Below are 18,359 nucleotides of genomic sequence, written 5' to 3' on the forward strand. Positions count from 1 at the left end.
TTGGCCGCTGGCACACCTCACCTTGCTCAGTGCTTCCTGCAGCCCCACACACTCAGTGTCCTTCCCCCAGAGCTAACTGCTCAGCCAGCATGGGCAAGCTGTGCTCCCAGCAGCTGGGCACGGGGCTACTGAGGTGTGTGGCTGTGATGAGGGGTGGTTGCATCTGACATCCAGCTGCTCCGTGCCAGCTGTGCCTTTAAGAGGAAGAGCATCAAGGCGTTGGGTTTCGTGTCTTGTATTTACTTAGTATGAACTTAATCCATGTCCTTTTTTTTTTTTTTTAAGCTTAGCTTTGTGTGCTCCCATGCAATTGCATAAGAGGCGAGGAGCTTGTAAGCGTTCCTGCAGCTGGGCAAGGTTTATATTAATGGAGTGGTTACATAACTTTGACACAGATACGTTATGTACACGTCTGCAGTTCCTGAGCTCGGCTCAGCAAAGACACCCCAGCATAAAAATTAAGAAAAAAGAAAGAAGAAATGGAAAACATGAAGAGTGGTGTGAGGCCGTGATGGCAGCACAGCCCAGGGCCCTTCCCTCCCACAGGGCTCTCACAGCCCCAGGCTGCAATCAGGGAGCAGCAGCCATGAGCCCTGCTGTGCTCTTTGAGGGCCCCTTGCTGCTCCATGCACAACGAGCTCTGATTGGACTCCTCCATTAATTGCACCAGCAGCACAAACGTGCACGCAGACACACAGCGCTCTGCACCAACGCGTGTTTGCAGCTCTCCCACACACTTTCTCTTTCCCCAGCCCTCTCACAACCAAGGACAGCCCTTCCCTTTCTGCTACGAGACAGCAGCTCCATACAGAGATGTGTTTTGCAAACAAGCCTGAAGCAGAGCAAGGATGCAGACCCCCACCCTCCCACCCCCCCCCAAGGCAGCAACCACTGCTGTCAGAGCTCAGCCCACCATTGCCTCACAGCAACAAGTGGGGTTTGCAGCACGGCTCAGCAATTCCCACTGCAAGCTGCTGTATCACATCCCCGGGTTGCTCAGTTCCCTCTTCTGCAGTTAAAATGATGCACAAACCTTTTTTATGTTCGTGAGCTTTATTTGGGGAATAAACGAGACGGTAAGAAAATATGAATGATTAGAATAAATACAGCACTTGTCAGAATTACACAGCCATGAAAAGGAAAATATTTTTAGGCACATTACTGCAGTGTGGGCGGGAGGTCTGGCACAGTGCTGGAAAAATAACTTTCTGTCCCTGAAAAATGTCTTAAACATGAGAGAAAAATGACAGTGAGTGTGCGTGTGTGATGGCAAAGAACACTCAGCTCCTCCCCAAACAGCCCATGACAGATATTTGTTTATGAAGTGGGTTTGTTGGGTTTTTTTTCCTGAAATGTGGCACTTCATCACAACTCGTTGTGTAAAATGAGGATGCTCTGTCCCTGGAGGTGTTCAAGGCCAGGTTGGATGGGACCCTGGGCAGCCCAGTCTGCTATGAGATGTGAAGGTCGGTGGCCCTGCATGTGGGAGGGGGGCTGGAGATTCATGATCCTTGAGATCCCTTCCAACCCAACGACTCTATGAAAAAGGCACTGTTGAGATAGAAGGGAGAGTTCTGGAAAATGTGCCCGTAGGTCTGGGGGGAGCATGCAGCACAGGGCATGCAGCAGCTCTGAGGCAGCTGCTGTTCCGTGGTTGTTCAATGGACAGTTTCCCCTTTCCCTTCTCATGCAGTGAGTATAACAATTCTGCCAGTTTTGCTTTTTCAAGTGATTCTTGGGAAACATTGCAGAGGAAAAAAGGTTACATAAAAGATTTTCAATCATAAATAAACACCTGCCTTGGGTCTGCATCCTACGCTTGCACCTATCCTGCAGAATGCCTTGCAGGCCAGGAGCAGCAGCTGCACTGCAGGCACTGACCAGGCATGGACCAGCAACTGCTGCAGCCAAACCCAGCCCAGCTGCACTGATCCACCAACAGGTTCTGAAGCAGCAAATGGAGAGCACCAGCTTTAGTGCTTTTGGGGGGATAAAGTCCAGCATTTGAATTTCACACACATCCAACCATTTCCAAGTTTAACTTGATTGTAAAAATAACTTTTATTCATTCCTCGCCTCTTAAAGAAAAACATTTCTAGCAGGTACTTCCTGCTTGTTAGCATGTGAAGCACATAAAAGATCAATATTTCCTAACAAGTCACTTGCCTCAAAGCTTCAGAAGTGAGGGAGCACTTTAAGCCCAAGCCCTCCAGGGCTCCTTCCCACTGCTGAGCTGCCAGCCTGGCCCTGCCTGCTGTTAACCCCCACAGCTCCACGGCTGAGGTGGGAAAGTCAGAGTGCCACTTTTGGAAACACCAGAGGCAACTTTCCCCAGGCACAGTGTAACCTGGTTTCATTCCTCATGCAGCAGAGCATCTCCATACAGAGCACATAAATACAGGTCTGAAATAAATAGCAAGAAATAAATCATCCAGTATAAGAATTTGAAGCTGCCAGTGCTACCCACAGCTCACAGCTTTCAGGGTCCTCAAAAAGCACAGACACCCACCCAGAGCCTATGGGAGGGATCTGCCCCATCCCTGCTGGGGAGCAGCACAAGTCCCACAGTGCAGGCAGCACAACGGGTACATCAAACCTGGGTATGGTGGGAGAGGGAGCAGCACTCCTTGCTGCTCCCAAGGGTGTGCAGAGCCCTGCAGCCCTGCAGCACACCGCCCTCAGCCCCAGGGTGCCCTGCCAGAACAGCACACCTGGGCAATGCGGGGAAGGAGCTCCCCTCGACCCACCTGTGCATGCAAAGGGGAGCAGCTGTGATCTACATCTAAAGCAGAGTTCGGGCTGGTCAGTGACATAATCACAGCCCCCACGTGCAATAGCATGCTCTGTGTGGGCAGTGTGTTTGCACACCCAGCAGCAACCACAGCGAGCAGGCAGACCCAGCTGGTCCCAGCCAGTGCAGGGGGACGCAGACCCAGCTCTCCAGACCAATGCAATGCCTCAAACTGATGTTTCTTTTCTTGCAAACAAATGAATTGCAGTGGGTGATTTACCAGACACTGACGTTTCAGAAGTTACTAATTTGTGTCTATGATGCATTTAAGGAAAAGTGTATCTTCTTTCACATAGGCGTGCTTTGGGGACTGCAGTTTGGTCAGAGGGAGGAAGGTGGGACAGCCGCTGGCAACATTCATGTCGTGCACAGGTCTCTGAAAGGAAGCAGAAGCCAAGTCTGGGCGGAATGCATCAATAATGTGCTCTCTGTTGTTTTGGTCCAGCAACATAAATGTAACCTGAAAAGCAGAATGCAGCAGTGATGAGATACTGGCCCGAAAACTGAACAGAAAATGTTGGAGACAAAAGTGCAAACACTGTGAGAGCAGCTGGATGCTCTACTGACAATTAAATGTAAGCTACAATGAACATCTCACAGCCTACAAGGTTGATTAATGGGAACAAGGGAGACTGTAACAGTTCCCAGATGAAATATTTAGAACTTTGCCACCCATGAAATGAAATGAAATGATATGAAATGAAGTCATTATAGAGAATTGTACGTTGCAAAGACTTTTTCTCTCTCTTCTGACAACTTAAACAAACTCCAGGTTTGGTTCCAGTCATTATATTCATTCTGGTGCTGTGGTTTGGAACCAAAACAGCTCCACTGTCTGCATGCACATATAGAAGACAAAACCTATAGAATGACTCCATTTTAGTATCACTTTTATTATCCCACTGTTCCTGAGCTTGAAATGTCAAATACAGATGAACTTTTTTAATGCAGTGAGGATTGAGAACTTTGATTACTATTTTTTTGGCTGCTAAACAGCAGTAAGATCATCTGCATGAAAGGCTTACAGAATCACTCCCACTGGAAGGCAGATGCTAAACAGAGAGATCAGAACCTGTGCATACTTTCACTGTTCCACCATTGCTGCATTATCAGATTGTACTCAAAAACTTCAGAGATAAATTGTGACCCAAGCATAGAGCATGGTGCATTAGTCATCATGCAAGAACATGAGAAAACGCTCCCTCCTCCACTGTCATATTCACCTGAGTCCCCTGCCAAAAGCAGAAGGTGTAAGCTCGGATCAGATACGAAATGCTGCCCTTTTTACCTTGTGCCTGAAAGGCCACGGGAGCAGAGCATCGTAGTCTCCTTTCATGACAACAAAGAAGAGGGATATGTGGGTTCCTTTTCCCATCCCATCCCCATTCAGATAAATCCTCAGGCACACCTTGTAGCCATACTTTGCAGTGTAGAACGCTGAAAATCAGAACGCTTCATTAGTAAAGCCTCCTCTGCAAACAAGGCAAAATGAGTGTTATATTACATATACATATTACAGAAAGACTTGTGCCAAATTTGGTGCCACAGAGATGAGGAGAACAACAGGTCAGTACAGCAAATAAACAGGAAGAATACAGTGGCTGGAATCCTTCTAATCCCTCATACCTTGGTAAAAAATACCCGTTATTAGCCACATAAGGATATCTTCCCTAATTAAATCACTTCTCACACAGGAGATAACTGCAGCAGGAGACCATTCAGCACCACCAAGAGCCATGGCTGGGGGTTAGACAATGCAGATCCAGCAGATGTCACTGCAAGTAGCTGCAGCAGAGGGCAAATTGCAAAATGAAAGTCTAGAGGAGAACACAGCTCTGTGGCAGAGTACAGCACAGCTGCCCTGAGTAACAGGCAGGAGAGCAAAACGCCTTCACACAAACAGCACCTTAGCTCAGGGAACTATTTTAAAGCACCTCCCATCCAGAGCAGAAAGAAGCATCATTCTAGAGAAATCAGTGCATCCTAAAGGATGGAGATGTGCTACTCTGTCTGCTGTGTTTACCTGGTGAGTACAGACTGACTGCTCTGCCCGTCACTGAGTCCTGTAGCTTCTGGCTAACATCTGTGATCTTCCACAAAAAGACCCCATCGTAGGAAGTTTGCTCAGAGAACAGAAGGCTCTTATGGAGCCTGCTCAGGCCTGCGTCCTTCTGGGTCAGGCAGCGGTGCAACTCTGCAATCTAGGAGGAAAAACAAAATAGTTCTCAGCCAACTCCATCCCCACGCACTGCAGAAGCAGCAGAATCGTCCCCAGGTCCTCACATCCTTGGGGGTCTCCTCTGATTTCTTTTGGCACATTCTTAATGCACAAGGTATGTGCCTAAAGGTGGTTTCAGAGAGCAAATATTAGTGATGCTCATGCGAAAAAAACATCCAAAACAAGAGAAGGATCCTGCTGATGTGTCCAGAACACAACCCTGCACAGCCTCAGTGCCTGTGCTCATCTCCATCCCCATCTCTCCAGCACCTCTCTCTGATATGTGTAAGTACTTGTTATCTATACAGCAAGAACAAATCCAATGCTGGTCATAAATCTTTACCTTCAGTTCAAGGCCTCGTATTATATTTTGATCAAGTTCACTCTGCCTCCGAAACGCTGTGATTTCCAAGTTGGAGGTCTCCACTTCTTTATTGAGCACTGCCACAATATTCTCAAACACATGTAGCTTATTTTCAAGCTCAGAAATCACCTTCTCCCTCACTAGCTGCTGTACGATAGATTCATCTCTGGGAACAGAAGTTCTGGTTAAACAGTCTGCTTCCAGATCCCCATTGATGTGCAGACTGCCTGGGATGCACAGATCAGAGATGCTTTTTTCTGCACCGTTCACATTCAGCTCTGTCTGTGGGATGAAACCATTTGCAGCTTTGGAAGCAGTGCTCAGGTTTGCCTTCAGCTGCTTTACGTACTGCAGCAGAAGCAGCATGTGAGTCCCAACTGCAGCTTCTTCATGCTCCTTTATCACCTCTTTGCTGCCCTGTAAGAAGATATGGTTAATACATTCTCCATACAAATATCATGGGGCCAAATAAAGCCACAACACAGAGCAAACTGCACCTTACTGCATCCTGTAGCCATGGCAGCTCCAACATCACCTCTCCTGGTCTACTAAAAATGGGCACAGCTCTTTCTTTCTTTAAAGACACATTTAAGTCAAGGCCTGCTGCCCTGAGCACAAAGGCTGGTGAGGCCACAGGCACAGGATGGAGCTGTGCTGGAAGGCAGCACTTTCACTTACCCCAAAGGAACAGCCAACCTCAGAAAACCGACATCCATCCGTGCTGCCTGAGAGCCCAGAATGGTTCTGCTGGGGAAAAAGAATTGGAAAAGTGAGAAAATAATCAAATAGCAGCTTCCAGGGATTCTTTTATTTACCTACAAACAAATAGGCTGATTTAATAAATTAACTGGGGGAGCAGCAAAGTGAAGCTATTCAAGAGAGCTATGCCAGGATGGAAAAAGCACCCAGATACAAATGTCACATCTGAAGATGTTCTCAGGTGATCATCTCACCTACATGAAGATTTTATTTCACGAGTTGAAATAAAACTGTACTGTATTTACTCATCTTTTACCCACCTTTTCGTTTGATGGTGTTTCTGCTTGCACATGCTTCTGCTCTCTATATAAATTGCCTTCACATGAATGTTTCTGTCATTAAAACAAGAAGAAAGGAACTGAGTACATCAGTAAAACGCCTGAGCATCTTTACTGAAGAGTCTTTGAAACACAGCTTCTCTTTGGGAGTGCTACTCCCCCTTCACAGGCAGTTGAAGTTTAGAGGGGCTTTTATGCAGTACATTCTGTGCAAGTCTCCTGCTTCCTTCCTAGAAGGTACAGATTTGAGGAAAATAAAGGAAGGATCACTACAGCACAACAAGCTCCACAACACATGTCCAGAGAATGACTGCTACTGACCTCACTATTCAACACTGCAGTGTTTTCAGGCTTCTTTACAGACAGGATAATGTTCAGAAATCTGGGACTAAGGCACATCTGTTAAAGGCAGGAGCTGCTGTACCCTCCCAAGCAGTTGGCTGTACAGGGACAGACTGGGGGGCTTCTCAAGCTAAGCTTCCAAGCCAACAGCTCTTCCTCCCAGCCCAGCAGGTCGGTTCAGTGACAGAGCTTCAGATGCAATGCCAGTCAATGAAAGTTCCAACTCTGATCTGACACTTACAGGGCATCAAGCTTCTGAAAACTGCTTACAGATGCTTTGCAAAGTCATCCTGCAAAGTTGGACACAAGACTGACAATGTAAAGGTCTTGCTCAGCTCAAACTGTAGTATGAGCACTGTGTGCACACATAAACACACAGTGAATGCAGGTGGGTAACGGAACAGGGAGCGAATAAACAGAAACCCAAAAATAAACTGGCTTCATACAGTTTGTCCCACGTGCAGACATTTCTTGGATCCTGATTATTTTGTGCATAATATCCTGCGTTTTGAAGGCAGGAATCCAAACGTTCCATCACGACTTGCTAATGCAGAATGCATCAGAGCTAACATCAGACTTCCTGTCTTTCCTGGCTGCGAGGAGATGAAAATAATTCTGCCTTTGGTTCACACTACTGCTGCAACTTGTGCATTTAACACAGCAACTGTCAGCTTTCAACTCAAACCACACAGGGGTGGTTTTGATCTTAAGAAATGCCCTTGCGTGCCGGCACATTTCCTAGAGCAGTCCGGAATTTTATAAAGTCATTTCACCTTCAGTTCTGAAGTTTCTCTTTCGATCCCCAGAAACAACACCAGGTTTTTTTCCTCCCTCGAACTCACTTTGAATGCTGTGCATCTGAGTGATTGCACAACGTGTGTGTTTATTTTCTTACTCACTGCCGGTTCTCTCCTTCAGATCTTTGGTTTCCTGGGGCAGTGGGGCTGGAGGAGGTTTATTTCAGGTATGGGAATGCAGAAGTCATGAGACCAGTGACTGATTGGTAAAGGTGGAGAGAATGAGAGCAGTGGCTCACTGCTGCTGTATCTTCATACAAGCATCTCTTATCTATCTAAAATACCAATCTATTCACATAAGAACAGATCATTTTCTATCACTTTACAGCTGCCCCAGCACACCGTTTCTATTCTAGAGCAGTTTCTATTTGCTCACTTTGTGTCCTTGGAGCACTCCCACCATCTGCACCACTTTGCTGCTTCAGAACGAGGGAAAACAAAGAGCAACTTTTAAAGTGTTACGATGAGCATGGAGAAATTAGCAAACCTTGAGAAACGAAAGGCACTTCTCATGCAACAGCAGTCAGCAAATCGGGATGAAAAACATGATGATAAAGTAGTTAAGCCATTCATACAGAACCCTTATTTGAAACCAATGAACGTTCTTACTTGGTACTCGCTGCTGGATGAGCTCTGCTTACACTTGTGACACACGGTCATGTTATTAACACATCCGTTTTCCAAATGATCTGCAAGTTTCTTCCTCATCACCACGTGCCCACAGCCAGTGTGACAAGGGATCAAAGCATATTCACACAGAATCTGATGCTCCTGGAAGCCAAAAGTTACAAACCCTAACTTAAACTGCAGATAAACACTCATCTGTAAACAGCACCCATCCCTGCAGCGTTGTTTGCATCTCTTCGAACCTCGGGCAATGACCCACTCTGCAGTGATACCAAAATTACTGTTGAAAAATCCACAGTCTTTCCTGCTTTGTTTTGTTGGGTTTTTTTTTTTTTTTTGATGATTTTTAACTTAAGTAAACAATCACATGAAAGAAGAAGAAAGAAAGACAAAGCCCACACAACTTGTGATTAATTCCAACAGCAGCTCTATGCTGCTCGGACCGGCAGGATGAGTGCAGTCAGAGTGCTGACATCCCTGCACAGCCCCAGAGGGGGGCAGAGCCATCGAGCCTCCGTGCAGCAGTCAGGGTGCATCTCTCACCCACCTTCGGAATGACTTCTACAACACTCCCTTCTCACTGTTTGCACTTTCTCATTTTGCCAAGGAAAAAACATCAGCATGATTTCTCCCATGGCAATGTCCAACAGCTCTGCTGCCATACAAACACAATATTGAACTGAAAATGTTTCTCCCGGCCTCTTCTACTGAAGCTTCTATGGGTGCTGTGTCACAGCCGATTTTGTCTTCAGAAGGAGATGCCTGTCCCCTGAAATGCCTCATGCCAAATGAAAGAAATGCCTCAGAAATGCCAATTTCGATCACACGCTCAGCTCTCAAATCCCTTTTGCCACAACACCGTTGCCGAGAGGGGCTCCGATTCTCAAATTTACAACACAGAGCAAACCAGGTGGGTTTGTCTTAAAGAGGCCAACACTCCAACAGAAAAACAGTTCTTCCCTCAGGGGCCGAGGCCGTGGCACTGCCCAGAGCTGTGTGTGCCCCACAGATGGGCCCTGCAGGGTGAGCTGTGGGGCAGGCAGCCCTCACAGCAGGCTGTAGGGAAGGTTTTGGGGGGGCTGCGAGGTCCCTCCCACCCTCAGCCATTCCATGGTCTGTGACTCCATGGTATTGAGAACAGTGAGCTGGAAATGCAAACATACTTCGAAGTTTTTCATGGTACCACACCAACTGCATCCAAGGGTCACACAGTGCACTCTGAGCTCAGAAATCTCCTTGTTAATGGCAGCATCCCCAAAGGCCTGGAAAGCAAACGCAGGAAGGTCAGCATGCATTCCTGGGACAGGAGTTCAGTGACTGTGTCAAGATTTGTTTGACTTAGCAAGTATTTTGGTGTTGGTAAGAGTCAAATAATTATCAAATCACTTCATGGTTATGACTCAAAAATAAACCATTTGATGCTATCTGTATTTACTGCCAATACACCTAACAGAACAGCTATTGCTCTGAGTTCCTCTTCACAGAAATCTGACACACATCACGTGCAGTGGATGTGCTGAGGTGATCCTGAGGGTGCTGCTATGCAGACTCTATAATGGAAGTATTTAATTATTGGGGTCATTAACACCTCCTGAAGTGCAGTGGAGAAGATTGAGACTTCAGTGAGCCTAAGCTTCCCAGATAAGGGCTGTTTCCATTTACCACAGTGCTGTGTACTCACAAAATGTAAACCACGTGGCAGATGTTTTTTGACTGCATAGATCTTTTTTCTTATAGCAACCACCAAGAATTGTACAATTATTCTGCAAATGAATAAACCCTGCACACTTTTAATATTGCATTTTACACTGGCACAGGAACAAGACAGTAATAAGAACACAATGCAGATGACAGCAGATTTCCTAACACAGAAGTGAGTCAGGAAGTTGGAGGCTGGAGGGAGTCTTTACAATGAAAGGAGGGAAAAGTATTTACCAATCATGTCCACACTTAAATAAAGGCACTGAAATCCTGATGAACAGCACTGCAGCAAGACTTGAATAGTGGGGAAGGGACGGAAGCTACCACAGAAGCTGGTCAAGGGATAAGATAATCAAACACATATCCTGATAGGGCCTTTTGTTCCTCTAGTGTAAGTACCTTATTTAAAATATAAACATATAATCAGATAGCAGAGGGAATAAACATGAAGCAAAACCGCAGCAAAGGTGAAGCAGAGATTATCAGGAAAAGATACGGAGCCAAGAACAAACCTGCTATGCAGCCTTTGTTAGTCATGCTGTTTACAAAGCCCAGACCCTTTGTTCTGGATGGGTCCATAGGCAGATCATCGTGCCTTTGTGGTGAAGACTTCCCAGCAAGAACCTGCCTGTGCAGATCAGCTCACCCAGCACCTCCACCCACCCACAGACTGCAGGAGGTCCCAGAAGACCCAGTGAGAATCCAAACGTTGTAAAAGAACCGACAGCCAACACTCAGTTGGTTCTAGGATGCCTGAAATTGTTACTGGGAAATTTATTGCAGAATTAAGGATTTTTTATTTTTTTCTGAGATCTTCAGTGTTAACTGCAGATTCATTACTTTGGTGCAGCCATATTCTATATTTTGCCTTCTTCCTCGCTGCCAGCTGACTATTGGGTTTCATTCTTGCCTAACAAATGTACACAGAACGTGTATGTCTTGGTGCTCCTGCATGTAGTCAGGAAGAAAGGAAGAAGCTGAGCTGGGAGTGAGCCCTGTGTGTGTGCTCAGGACACAGAACAGTGCAGTGATCTGCCTGGAGAAACCACACAGCAGCAGAAGAGAGCTCTGCAGAGCAGACCAGAGAACAGTAAGCGATACATGACTGAACTGTGAACCACAACTCACCCTTTCCTCTGCCAATAGGCTTCCTTCACTCAGAGTGCTGGGATCCTCCTCTTTACATTTCTGGCAAACTGGATTTTTATTGTTCCTGGAAAAAGAAGAGCAAAATAACAAAGGATTATTGAACTGGAGTTCAGGGGATCTTTGCATATACACTAAAATAAATGAAAACATGGACGTAATTTCCACTCGGAATCCGCAGTCTTTGCTCACGAAAGGTCCAATTATTGAAGACATTGAAGTAGAATAAATTAATAAATAACAAGAACCACCAACAAAAACATAACGAAGCGAACCAAGCAAATAAATGCTTGGTTTCAAGACTGGGTCTTATTCCTCAAGGCCATCAATCCTACCTGTATTTCAGCAAAGCAAGAGCAGCCTGGATCAGGAAAAATAAAGCTGGAAGCTACTGAAGCAGTGCTAGAATCCTGCCACTGAACCTTGACTGCTGCTGCTTTCCAAACACCAAGGCTACCATCAGCTCACACAGCGATCGCTGCTGCAACTTCACTGCCCACCTGCAGGGCAGATGTACTGTTCGCAAAGCTGAAAGCAGCATCACCTACTGAGCACACAGCAGTGCCAGCTTTGCGGTCAGGACCTACCGGACAATCCAGGACAGGCAGGCAGAGCAGTATCTGTGCCCGCAGAGCGTCTGCAGGGCTTTCTTCAGAACGTTGTTGCAGTTGCTGCACAGGTACTTCTGCTCGGGCACATCTTCACAGATGCTGGTGGGATATCCGAAAGGAAACTCGTTTTCATCGGGAGAAGAGCTGGGGATATCTTGCGGGCCTCCGCTTGCTTTCTCAGCCATCTGAAGGGAGCTGCTGGCAAAGAGGAGAGCAGGGGAGAGAAATGGGTGCTGCTCACTGCCTTGGGAGGGAGCACATCGGCACCAAGGCCACAGCACAGCCCCAAAGCAGTGCAGTCGTCATAGTGATCTGTTGGACTGAATGTGCAGCTGACGTGCATGACTAAATGTCACAGCAGGTCTGACGAGGGACCTGCAGGAAATTACTGTGCAGATGTAAAATTTCCCTCGAGCACAACGTGAGAATGGACAACACGCTAAAATGAAGCTCTGGGGTTTTCTGCTCGTGTTTGAGTTCATAGAAAGATGAAGTAAATGGTTCTATCATTTCAGAGCCACAATCCCAGCGGTTCATAACACACAGAATTATTTCCTGTACAGTAAATCCCCAACAATCTTCCATTTCCAGGGGCCAAAATTTGGGATTACACTTTATAGGCACAGAAATTGAACAACAGGTGTGCTGACAGTGACCTTCCTGAAGCCATAACATATCCAGCAACACGAAGAAAGGGAACCTCAAGGCCTCCAAAAGCACCGAGTGCCTCGTGTGAAAAGGTGCAAGTACGTTCAGCACGGCTTCTGGTTAATGAGAGCAATGGAACACCGCTGGGAACGCACCCAGAACTGACTCTGGGGGTCTCGCTGTTGCTCAGAAATGCTCGCACTGCTGTCGGTGGAGGTACCCCACGTCCGTGTTGCAGTACTGGGGCACACAGCAGACGCGGTGAGAGGCTGAGGTGGGACGGCAGCTGCGGCCCTGTGAGCAGCAGCCCGGCGTGTGAGGAGCCCGCAGCTCGCCTCCGAGCACCGCAGCCCACACGGACATCCCTGCCATCCGGTCCGAGGGCCGGCCGAGGGCCGGAAAGCGGTGGGACTGGGACACGGGCTGCTGGGCACCCCCGGGATTTTAAACACCCCTTTAAGCAGCGTTTTCCGCCTTGCGGTTCAGGCCGCTCGCTCGGTACCCAAGGGAAGTCTGCGACGAGCGCAGGGCCCGCCGGTCCTGCCGAGAGCCGCAAGATGAAAATACAGCGGGCAGCGGCGCACCGCGAGCCGCCCGAGCCCGGGAACAGCGGAACGGAGCCGGGCTGCAAACCGCGTGCGGGCGCCGTGCGCGTACGAACAGCATCGCGCTGCGCGTGCGGGACGGGACGGGACGGGACGGGACGGGACGGGACCAGCACATCCACGAGCGGCCCGGGCCGGAGAGGAGCCCGGCAGGGCAGCGCGGCACGGCGGGGCGGCCCCGAGCGGGGCGGACGGGATCCGAGCGGCGGCTCCGAGTGGCTGCCGCGCCCCCGGAGCTCCGGCGGGGCCGGCACAGGCGGGGCCTCCTCCCGCTCCCCTTACCTCAGCACGCCGAGGCGGCACGGAGAGGCGCAGCGCCGCGGGGAGCGGAGGAGCGGCCTTGGGCTCCCGGGGGGGCGGGGCCGGGATCGGCTGGGGGGAGCGGCGGCCCGGGGCGGGCGCAGGGCTCGGCGGGCCGGCGGATAACGCGGTGATGCCGTTACGTCCCGGGGTCGGTGCGGCGCCGCCCGGTCGCTCGGAGCATCGTCGGAGAGAAAACCGCCCCGTGCCCGTGCGCCCAGCCGTAACCGGAACGCCCGGCTTTGCTATCGGCCCTGCGGCCTTTGCGGTCCCGGCGCCAGGCGCGTGCACGTGCTGCCGGGGTGCGCGCAGCGCTGCGGGGCCTTTGGGAGCTGAAGTTTCGCTCTCGGGATAAGGCGGGTTTGCTGTGAAATCATGTGCTGCAACCGCGGCGCCTGGGGTTCGGTAAGAAGAGTGTTTCAGATGCAAATCTGTTCGTTCTTCCCGGTGAAAGACACGTGGGGAATACTGCTGGGGGCGTCCCAGCAGGAAACTAAACATGAAGAGGTCATGCCCTAGCTGCTTCCATTGGTTTGTTACTCTGCAACGCTCACTGGCATTCATAGCCATGTACAGTGTGCCAGCACCGCACCGTGCTTGGTTATCACTGAGTGTCTGATAGCTTCTGGGCTGTGTTTGCTCAGATAACAGTGCCACGCGTGCTGCTGTCACATGGGCTGATTGCCCTCTTGCCACAATTACAGATTACCAAACTGATTAGAGCTGTATTAAATCACAGATTGGAAGGAGGGAGCTTCTAGGAACAAGGCAGCCTTGCAGACAACAGGAACTATTAAAAACATCTGCACAACACAGAAGCATCTTTACATAAGCAGGTAACTGCTCCGGCTCCTTCACCATTTTGGGCTCTTCCATCTGCAGCTCTCACCCCTCCTTCAGCTCCTTTGCTGCACAGGCAGTGTCTTTCCACAGCTGCACCCTGTAGACCACAGAACCACTACACAAGACTGAAGGATCAAGAATTTGGTCCTTCGCTTTGCCAGAGGCCCTTTAATTACATGCCTTTGGGTTAGACTGTCTTTGGCAAGCAATGCGTGTTTTTTTCTCTTTTTTTTCTTTTTCCTGAAGGTTTTAACAGGTAAGAAATGATGATGCAGAGGAAAGCGTCACTGTAGAGAAAAGGAAAGCTGAGTTGGATGGAGCCAATTGCCACAGGTCAGCTTTAGGGCACTCATCTGGCTTACTGCCCTACATCACAAGAGCATTTGGGTGAACCACAAACTCACTGAATGCTTCCACCTCCCTCACTGCAAAGAGGGAACAGCGTTTATTCCCTTTGGCAAAACACCACCATCTCAGCAGTGAAAAGCACCAGCGGCAGCTCAGCAGTGTTGTTCCAGCACAAGCAGATGGGAGCACACGTGTTCTGTGCTGCAGCCGTGCTACCTGCACACACAGCCTCTGTGAGAGCAACGGTGTGAGCAAGAGCTGGTGAAAATCTTGTAGAAGAGGAGCAGTGTGTCAGTTTTATTAGCTACTTCTGAGGTTTCCAGTTAACTACTGAGATCCACCCGCAGGAGCAGAAGGCTTGCCTTACAGAATCACATGTAATGGCTCTTCATCTCCACTTCTCTCTACTTCTCTGTGCTATACGTAGATTTGTGGATGCTCTGAGTACAGAGCTAAGAATCTACGAGGACACTGTGGTCTGCCTGAGATGGTATGGCTTCAGACGTTCGCTGTCATTGCTTTATAATGAGCTGTGAGAAGTCATAGCAAGTTATTCTGGCAGAGAGCATTTCTGCCAGGAAGTGAGCTCATTTTTCAAGAGGTTCTAAAAGCAGTTCTGGATGAAGCAATTGTAAGTTTTTGGAAGTTGATAATTTCAGGAAGATTGCTGCTGCACCAATGAGGAGTTTTGGTTTGGGGCTGAAGGGACGCTGCGTGCTGTCACCTTCCAGGCCACCCATCCGGGCTGCCAGCTTGCTCCTCCACTTCTGCCTCAAGAGTTCTCGAAAATACGGCACCTCAATCTCAATAGGTGCTGAATTACACAAAGAAACGAGAGATAAGTTTTTGGTACTTTCCAAACTAGATATATTTCCTCTGACAAATTTCCCCCATATGAGATCAGTTAACTGAAAACAGGATGTGGCTCAGAGGGACCGACCTCTGCAGCATCATTTCACTGCAGAGCCATTCCTACCACAGCTCACGGCGTTACTATTTAAGGAGAATGTTCACTTATACATCTGAGAGAAGAAGCTCATGAGGGAGTATTTATAACTTGAGTGTTGTCCTTTTAGAAGCGTCCAAGAGCTTGAGTTTTTAGTATGTATACAAATGGCACATTTGGATGCTAAGCGTTTGAAAGACTGCAGTCAAAGTGCAAACAGTGCTTTCAAGGCCGAGAATCTAATTTCAGACAGAAAAAATGCTACAAGTAGGGAGGTCTCACACTATAAAAACACACTTTTCAGTTAGTATAAAATATCTGGAAATGTGTCTGCATCCTAGGAAACACTGAAAAATGGGTAAAACACAGCAAAGAAAGCTGGTTAGTAGCAAAGCACCCGGTGCCCATGGGGCACAGTACTTCCAGGAACCAGAGCTTAGTGCTCACCTGTGTGCACAGCTGAGACCAATCCACTCTTTATCTTCTTTGCTGTCACCTTCCTGACTTTAGCCCCCATGAGATAGATGTAAATAGAGTGGTAAGATTCCGTCCATTCACCCTCCAGATTTTCAAATAAGAAGGTGCAGAGCCGTGCACTTCCATCTTTTGTTGTCCTTATCACACGTGAGAGCTTTGCTGCAGCTCCATCCCTTACCTGCAGTGTGATGGCACACGGCCAGCTTCAGCTCCACGTGGTGCCATTGCCAGGACCCGGCCCCACTCACATGAAAGAGCTGGAAAGATTCCCACTAACTTCTGGAAGAGTTGGACTCTGCTCCTCAAAAAGACATCAGGAATCAATCTTTTTTTCCTTTACCCCCTTCTCTGCCTCTACATTTTCCCAGCTCATATTCTCTGTAGCACAGTATAATCCTCAGCTTCTCAGTACGCAGGGTTTCCCCTCCCCCTCAATAACGGGTGTTCTGGAGCATCTCTTCAGGATTTGTCAGGGGGAAAACAAAAAAAAAGCACCCATTAAAATGAGCATTATGCACCAATTCTCTGATCTCAGTGCTTCACTAAAGCAGCTCCACAACAGAAGCCAAGGAACCCATTGAAAGAAAGTAAAGAGAAGAAGTGTTTCTCTCCACCATGGTGTCCCAGATTGCTTCCTATGCACAGTACTACTTGAGAGTGAAAGCATCACAAAGAGACGACTGAAGCTGCTTTTAGGCCACCTATCACACAGATCTGTGACAGCAGGGACTTGGTGGCACACCTGTGTCACTGCATCTCTGCAGCAGGAGAAGCGCTGTGCATGGATGTCTGCAGCTGACGTGGGATGGCTTTTGGCAGCTTCAGCTGGCGAAGTTCTGCTTTCTGCTGCAGCCTGCCTACATCAAGGGTCTGCTCTGTGCTTGTGGTTGTGCTTCTGTTTCTCTTAACACACACAGAGCCTGATCTGAACTGGAAAATTCTGAGCTGCTTATTTCCATTCTTACTGCTCTGGAGAGAAGTCAGGGAACGGGAGCTGAGCCCAGCAGGAGCCTGCCAAAGAGCTCTTCCAATGTTCTGGATGTAACGTGAAGAAACAAGCTAAGATTCAACATTTTCAACTATAAAGCAGTTGGCAAAGAATGGATATTCTATTGATAGCTCAGTTCATTGGTACAGAGCGTTAGAGAAACGACACCGGTAACAGAAATCTCAGCATATTTGGGACTAATTAGTGGAAACAGAAAATGGAAATACATTTCTTTAACAAACGTCTTCATTAATTCTCCTTAAATGAGAGAAATGGAGGAAAGAGTGAAGGCCACAACCACACCATTACATTGCCAGTAGTTAACTCACGTTGTTAGTAAGATCACCTTCATCCTAAAGAGATGTTTAGAATATTATAGTGGGCAGAGGCAGAACAAGACAAAATCAGATGCATTTAAAGAAAAATGAAAGAGAAATAAAAAGATGTTTTTAACACAGGAGAAGCCTGAATGAAAGAGGGAAGTTGTAAATGGGAAAAAGTAGGCACAGAGAAAGATGGGTCTATATTGTGCACAGACAGAAGCAAGCAGACAGTGCTTTAATGAATGAGCAGAGTCCTCTCATGAGGACAAGTATCTTGGCAGCTCTGCCAGTGATGGGACTCCAAAATCAGATCATTACAGAAAAGTTCCCAGCAGTGTCTTTGGTATTCGGCCAAGAAACCAAACCTTGAGACTCTTTGTTGAACATCTGCATCGCAAATTGGGCACTGAAACCCCACAGCAAGTGAGCGGGGCACAAAGTGCTTAGGAAATGTCTCTGTGAATGAGACAGCAGCCCTGGCACAGTGAGGGCAGCTCTTCTGGTACAGCTGCAGCTCATGCCCAGCCTGTCAGCAGCACTAACAATCAAGCCTTATACTGCACATTACGTTTCATCAGGTATAAACTGGCGTGGAGTAACATGAATCTCTGTGTGTGGGGGGAGTGAGATGCTTTAAAAACACTTCCTCTTTGAAAAGAGATTTTCACTTTTTTTGTGACTCAGTAGTAGAAATACTACAACTGCAGATCTGGATATCAAATGTAAGGAGTACAGCTTCTCCAAAATAATCATAACAACGCTGATTTCCATTAGCTCTGTGGCCTCACTGTTTAAATTGCAGAGAACACATAATGGCCAGTGGAAAGAATGCACTGTTGAGGTTACAGTCGTAAAGCCAAGCGAGACAATGCAAGTCCATGTCAGGGCTCCCTTACATCGTGCTACATCCAAGCACTGAGCCTCTCTGCTTCTTTTGGAGAACTTTTTGTGGCGCCAGTGGGGCTGCTGCCATTAAAAGACAACTGATTTTCCACTGTAAACCCCAATTTTTGTCATTCAATATCTCTGCCGATTCAGAGTGCATCACGTCTAACTTTCTGTTTGCTTTATTTACAGCAGGAATTGGCATTTCAGTTGTCAGGTAGCAGAAGAAGGAATCACAGTCTGAACCACAGGGACAACCTGCACTTCATGCCTTCCAGCTACCGACACGGGTAAGCACCTGTGTGTAACTGATATTTCCTGGGACAGAAAGGAAAACAGCAATCCTTACTCAAGATTTCTCT

General features: G+C 47.9%; 1 protein-coding gene across 1 annotated transcript; it reads right to left on the reverse strand.

Annotated features, from left to right (window-relative positions):
• Positions 1-3,035: 3,035 nt before the first annotated feature.
• On the reverse strand, positions 3,036-11,819 carry TRAF1 (TNF receptor associated factor 1; the record flags this gene model as incomplete). The annotated part of the gene is made up of 10 exons (XM_079544549.1): positions 3,036-3,251; positions 4,080-4,228; positions 4,815-4,992; positions 5,353-5,790; positions 6,052-6,117; positions 6,393-6,464; positions 8,159-8,320; positions 9,340-9,438; positions 11,006-11,090; positions 11,611-11,819. 10 exons carry the CDS (start codon positions 11,817-11,819, stop codon positions 3,036-3,038), a joined length of 1,674 nt encoding a protein of 557 aa, XP_079400675.1.
• Between the last annotated feature and the right edge of the window lie 6,540 nt (positions 11,820-18,359).

The sequence above is a fragment of the Tetrao urogallus genome (assembly GCF_951394365.1).
Source record: "Tetrao urogallus genome assembly, chromosome: 19".
Lineage (NCBI taxonomy): Eukaryota > Metazoa > Chordata > Aves > Galliformes > Phasianidae > Tetrao > Tetrao urogallus.